General features: G+C 45.5%; 1 protein-coding gene across 4 annotated transcripts in view; it reads left to right on the top strand.

The window, feature by feature from the left end:
• The first annotated feature begins 496 nt into the window (after positions 1–496).
• The window catches only part of FAM184B (family with sequence similarity 184 member B), a 79218-nt gene continuing 73714 nt past the window's right edge, over positions 497–6000 (top strand). For all 4 annotated transcript variants that reach the window (XM_060777919.2, XM_060777918.2, XM_060777917.2 and 1 more), the window contains exon 1: positions 497–748. In XM_060777919.2, coding sequence (XP_060633902.2) covers positions 617–748 — 132 coding nt within the window. In that variant the 5' untranslated portion in view covers positions 497–616. The remainder of the gene's footprint in view (positions 749–6000) is intronic.

The raw sequence follows: 6000 nt of genomic DNA, 5'->3' as shown, positions 1-6000 counted from the left end.
GGAGGTTCATAGGGGGAGATGCGTTCGGACAGGTAATTTGGGCCGGGTCAATGCCATTCAATACTAATCAAGATGGCCAATTGCAACATTCACACTTGCCTCAAGCAGACAAGGGTTCTTTCATCCGGGACATTCCACAGATATATAAACCCCAATTGCCTAGTTTCCAACAAACCTCCCAACCTCTGAGGATGCCTGCCATAGATGTGGGCGGAATGTCTGGAGAGAATGCTTCTGGAACATGGCCATACAGCCCGGAAAACGCACAGCAGCCCAGTGATTGCCGAAGCTTGACAAAATGTTCTTAGTGGTGTGGCTGTTGTTGTTTCCCCAAGGCATTTCCCCCTTTGCAGCCCCATTTGGCCAGAGGAAGAGGAGGAGGAGGAGACTGGCGCCTCCTCTGGCCCCATCCTCGGCGGGAGGGAGAGCCCAGGCAGCAGGCAGGTACTCTCTCTCTCTCTCTCTCTCTCTCTCTCTCTCTCTGGGCCCGCCTCCTCCTCCTCCTCCTCCTCGCCGCCGCCGGAGCGAAGTTTTCCCTCCCCTTTCGGCTCATGGAAGGAGGCTCCGCGCCCGGCGGGGGTCTGCCAAGGAGAAAGGCTCGCCCGCCGCCAGCCTCATGGCTTCTTCAGCCGCGAGCGCGGCCCCCGCTCCCTCTCCTCCTCCTCCTCCGGGGGCCGAGGGGGCTCGCGACGAAGGCGGGCGGGAAATGCACTCCAAGATGTGCAAGAAGATCGCCCAGCTCACCAAGGTGGGTCGCGAGCTCTGTGTGTGTGTGTGTGTGTGTGTGTATGAGAAACTTCCTCGAGGACAGGTGGGCGCGAGGTGCTTCCCCAGGACAGCGGGGGGCGGGCCCCTTGCGTAACAACATCCAGCGCGAGCCTTGCCCGGATTCGCGCCCACCCCCCTCCCTCTCTTTTGCACCCTTTTCCCAATGTGGAGGGAGGGACCCTCGCCCACAGCAGAAAAGGAGCAAGTGCGCGTGCCCGTTTAGGACTCCCCAGTCTCGTGCCCTCTTTGGAGGCGCGCGCGGGATGTTTTGACTGACAGGGCTTGTCGCTGAAGGGACTTTTTGGCCTCATTGAAAAGGCTCAAGGAGGGCAGGAGGGAGGGCACGCACACCTGTCGCTCCTCCTTAGCCCCTCAGTTTAGGGAAAGGCCTCCCAACAGACACCTCAAAGCTTTGTTCGTTAGTCTCAGGGCCCTTCCACACAGCTCCATATCCCAGAATATCAAGGCAGGAAATCCCACAATATCAGCTCAAAGCAGATATTGTGGGATCTTCTGCCTTGATATTTTGGGATATAAAGCTGTGTGGAAGGGCCCTCTGAGGGTAGGTTCTGAAGTTGAATCTGTGCCCCCCTTCCACACAGCTGCATAAAATCCCACATTATCTGCTTTGAACTGGATTATATGGCATTGTGGACTCAGTGACTGGATTGACAGGTTAAACCCCTGTGCCGGCAGGACTGAAGACCACCGACAGGTTGCAGGTTCGAATCCGGGGAGAGCGCGGATGAGCTCCCTCTGTCAGCTCCAGCTCCTCATGCGGGGACATCAGAGAAGCCTCCCACAAGGATGGTAAAACAGCAAAACATCCGGGCGTCAACCCTGGGCATCGTCCTTGCAAACGGCCAATTCTCTCACACCAGAAGCGACTTGTAGTTTCTTAAGTTCCTCCTGACACAAAACAACAAAAAAAGCTGGGGGTGGTGATGGCCGACAGGGAGCTCTTTCATGGGCTGGGCCAGGAGGTCACGAAGAGTTGGAAGCAACTGGACAAACGAACAACAAAGTGGACTCCGATAACTCATGGCCCTTCCACACAGCCATATAACCCAGAATATCAAGGCAAAAAATCCCACAATATCTGTTTTGAGCTGAGTTATCTGATTCCACACTGCCATATAGTCCAGTTCAAAGCAGATAATCTGGGAAGTTATACAACCGTGTGGAAGGAGCCTCAGGTAACCCAATTCAAAGCAGATAGTGTCCTGAGTTGTTGTGAGTTTTCCGGGCTGTATGGCCATGTTCCAGAAACATTCTCTCCTAAGTTTTGCCCACATCTATGGCAGGCATCCTCAGAGGTTGTGAGGTTTATTGGAAACTAGGCAAGTGAGGTTTATATATCTGTGGGATGTCCCGGATGGGAGAAAGAACTCTTGTCTGTTGGAAGCAAGTGTGAATGTTGCAATTGGCCATCTTGATTAGCATTGAATGGCCTTGCAGCTTCAAAGCTTGGCTGCTTCCTTCTTGGAAGCATCCTTTGTTGGGAGGTGTTAGCTGGCCCTGATTTTTTCTTCTCTGGAATCCCCCTATTTTTTTAGCGTTGCTCTTTATTTACTGTCCTGATTTTGGAGATTTTTTAATACTGGTAGCCAGATTTTTCATGGTTTCCTCCTTTCTGTTGAAATTGTCCACATGCACATATTATAGGATTTTCAGCCTTAATCTTCTGGGTTATATGACTGTGTGGATGAGTGTAACTCCAGCCACACTTATATACACACACGCAAGCACACACATATATGTATGTGTGTGTGTATATATATACATATACACACACACACATCGTATATATATATCCATGCGTGTGTGTCTTATCCCTTCCCAGTGCTATATATTTCCAAAGCTTTGGTTAGCATAGAGAAGGGATAACACACACACACTTTGAATCATAGAGTGGAAGAGACCACATGGGCCATCTAGTCCAACCCCCCACCATACAGGAAAAGCATAAACAACCCCAGACAGATGGCCATCCAGCCTCTGTTTAAAAGCTTTCAAGGAAGGAACTTCCACTCCGTGGCAGAGAGTTCCACTGCTGAACATCTCTTACAGTCAGGAAGTTCTTCCTAAGGTATGACACTCTGGCTAGGCTGGCTTTTAAATTGTTATAATCTGATGTTGTGAATTGTTTAATTTTAACTTTATGTCATATAATGCTTGGTGTCGTGATTTAATTTTAATGATTTTCTGTTTAAATTTTTACGGTTACTGTCTTTTGATACTGGCATTGAATGTTTGCCTTTGTTTGTATCTCCTGAGTCCTCACAGGGAGATAGAGAGGGATACAAATAAAGTTTTATTATTATATTATTATGTTCAAGTGGAATCTCCTTTTCTATAATTTGAATCCATTACTCCGAGTCCTATTTTCTAGGGCAGCAGAAAACAGGCTTGCCCCCTCTTCCTTATGACACTCTTTCACATATACATGGCTATCATGTCTCATCTCAGCTTTCCCTTTTGCAGGCTAAACATGCCTAGTTCTTTTAAGACTCTTCTCTTGGGGATTCATGGTCTTTAGACCGTTGATCATTTTAGGTGCTTTAAAGCCTCCAAAGAAAGAGCCTCCACCTCACTCTAGGGCAGAGAGTTCCACTGCTGAACAGCTCTTACAGTCAGGAAGTTCTTCCTCGTGTTCAGGTGGAATCTCCTTTCTTGTAGTTTGAAGCCATTGTTCCACGTCCTAGTCTCCAGGGAAGCAGAAAACAAGCTTGCTCCCTCCTCCCTATGACTTCCCCTTGCATATTGCTACATGGCCAACATGTCTCCTCTCAGCCTTCTCTTCTTCAGGTTAAACATGTCCAGCTCTTTAAATCACTTCTCATGGGGCTTGATCTCCAGACCCTTGATCATTTTAGTCACTTTCTTCTGAACACATTCCAGCTTGTCAACATTTCCCTTAAATTGCGGTGCCAAGAATAGGACACAGTATTCCAGGTGTGGTCTGACCAAGGCAGAATCTTGCTAAGATTTCATTCCTAAAAATTGGACCAAAGTATATTAGACTTTTATGCTACTTTGTTGTTCATACTTCATCAGTTACTTTTTTCATCACAACTGCATCCGTATTCTGGAGATTCAGCCTACAACTCAGAGCCAACAGAGGTCTTTAGTTTACACACTGCATACAATTTAATTGCAGCATACATAATTTAGCAGCATATTATTGCTGCTTTTATGTCCCACAAGGTTTCCCCAACATCTTTTTAGAAGTGTGACATAATAGTTTGTATGCCGCACATGCCTTTTCATTTCCTAAAAAAAGAATATGTATGTATACACATATCAGTAGTGATCTCAGTTTCTATATATGCACTTCTTCCAATACAAATCAGTCCCTTTTTAAATGCTTTTTAAATCTTTGAGTTATTGTTTTGACACGAATATACAAAACGAGAGAGCTATGTAAATGCTTATTGTTAAGGGATTTGAACATTGCAGACTTCTACAGACTTGTGATCTTCACTCATCCCTAAATAATAACAAACCATGTGCTTTATGAGAGCTTACTGCACAGCGAGTGCAGATTTATATCCTTGCCCACATGTGAGCCTTTGTGCTGTTACCAATGTATACTTATGTGTTTTGTAATAGTTCTATTTGCATGAATACACAGCTTCACACATGAACAAATCTTGATTCTACAGGACTAAATGCACAAAATCACTACAAGTTTAGAGTTCCTTCTCTATCCATAATGCATGCAAAATTGACGTAAATGCTTTAAAAATGTCTTGTGCAAACCCTGTTACAATCCCAAGGTTTTCCATACATTCATCTTCATCATTTGCATTGAGCTACAGTTCCAGTACACTATTTGATTTCTGTTACCTGTACTGAAATCCTCTGAGAGACTGGGGTTGGGGGTAGAAGCTGCACTTCTTTGAACTGCAGTTATGGCATGTTTATTTTGAAAAAAAGTCATACTGAATTCAGTTCAGTGTTCTCACAAAAATACATATTTGGACTGCAGTCCAAATTAATCTGGGGTGCCATCCTCATTGCCCAATTTATGAACCGTGCATCTGTGAAATGTCTTACTTCTAGCACTGTTTAAAATACAAAATTTCATATTTATACAGCATAGTGAGCCCTCCACAATTGCTGAGGTTAGGAATGAAGGACCCCTCCAAAAGTGAAATAAAAATTACCTTTTTTGCTTTAGAGATCCTTTCTTTCAGAATGTCTAGTTCCTCCAGTGTGGTTCTTTGGTTCATGTACACTGGAGGCTGATCATAGAGGGTGCACCTACATTGGCCATTCACTCAGGGGCTGATTTGGAGTGCAGTGCTTTTGGCCAACCGCAGGGGAGTCCTTTTGCAGATGCAAATGGGAATCCACACCATCCAGTGGCACTGAGTCCAGTTCAGCACCTCTGGACAGCCACCCTTACTGTTGATGCCCTGTTGCTGTCATAGCACAGAATTGCTTCTGGTTATCACACATCACCATTGCTGACACATGCAAACATGCCAACAGGACTTGAAAAGGTGCTTTGGAAAGCACTAGCAATGGTAATGAGCAAAAATCAGGAGCAATTCCACACTCCATGGTTGCCACTACTATGGCTACAGGACAATAATTGTAATTGGCACCACCTGTCTATGGGCTATTTGAACCCAGAGAAAGTGGGATAACTGTGTAAACACCAGTGACCATTTCTGAATCAAAACTGGCATTCTCTTACTTTAGCTAACACAAGGCAAGACTGCATTAAGTGCCCTTACCTGGCGTGTGGAGCAAGTTGGCTCTGTGCACCATTCACCCCGTTTCATTTGGCCCATGGAGATGGGTCCAGAGTTATGCTGAAAGGACATAAGAGATTTCTAGAGCGTTGTTCTCTCCAGGAATCTCTTAATTGCTCTACTACCACTATATGGCTAGAGTCAGACTAGGAGAATTAGAGATTCCGGGAAAGGGTATATTAATCAAACCTGCAAAAGTTAAACCCGCAAATGTAGAGTGCCAACTATATTGCAATTTTACAATTTCACAGTTAGTCCCTATAACTGAATTTAATTTTGACAATTATATATTTTGCCTCTCATCAATAACATTTGGTTTACAAGTATGTGTCTGCTCAAAAGCAAGTGCGATTGAGGCTTACTCCCGGGTGGGACTTAGCCCCCTTCCACACAGCTGAAGAAAATTCCACATTTTCTGTTTTGAACTAGAATATATGGCAGTGTGGATTCAGATAACCCAGTTCACAGC

This window comes from Anolis sagrei, chromosome 5, assembly GCF_037176765.1.
Source record: "Anolis sagrei isolate rAnoSag1 chromosome 5, rAnoSag1.mat, whole genome shotgun sequence".
Classification (NCBI taxonomy): domain Eukaryota; kingdom Metazoa; phylum Chordata; class Lepidosauria; order Squamata; family Dactyloidae; genus Anolis; species Anolis sagrei.
The sequence above is the reverse complement of the archived record's forward strand: the minus strand, read 5'-3'. Positions and strand labels throughout refer to the sequence as shown.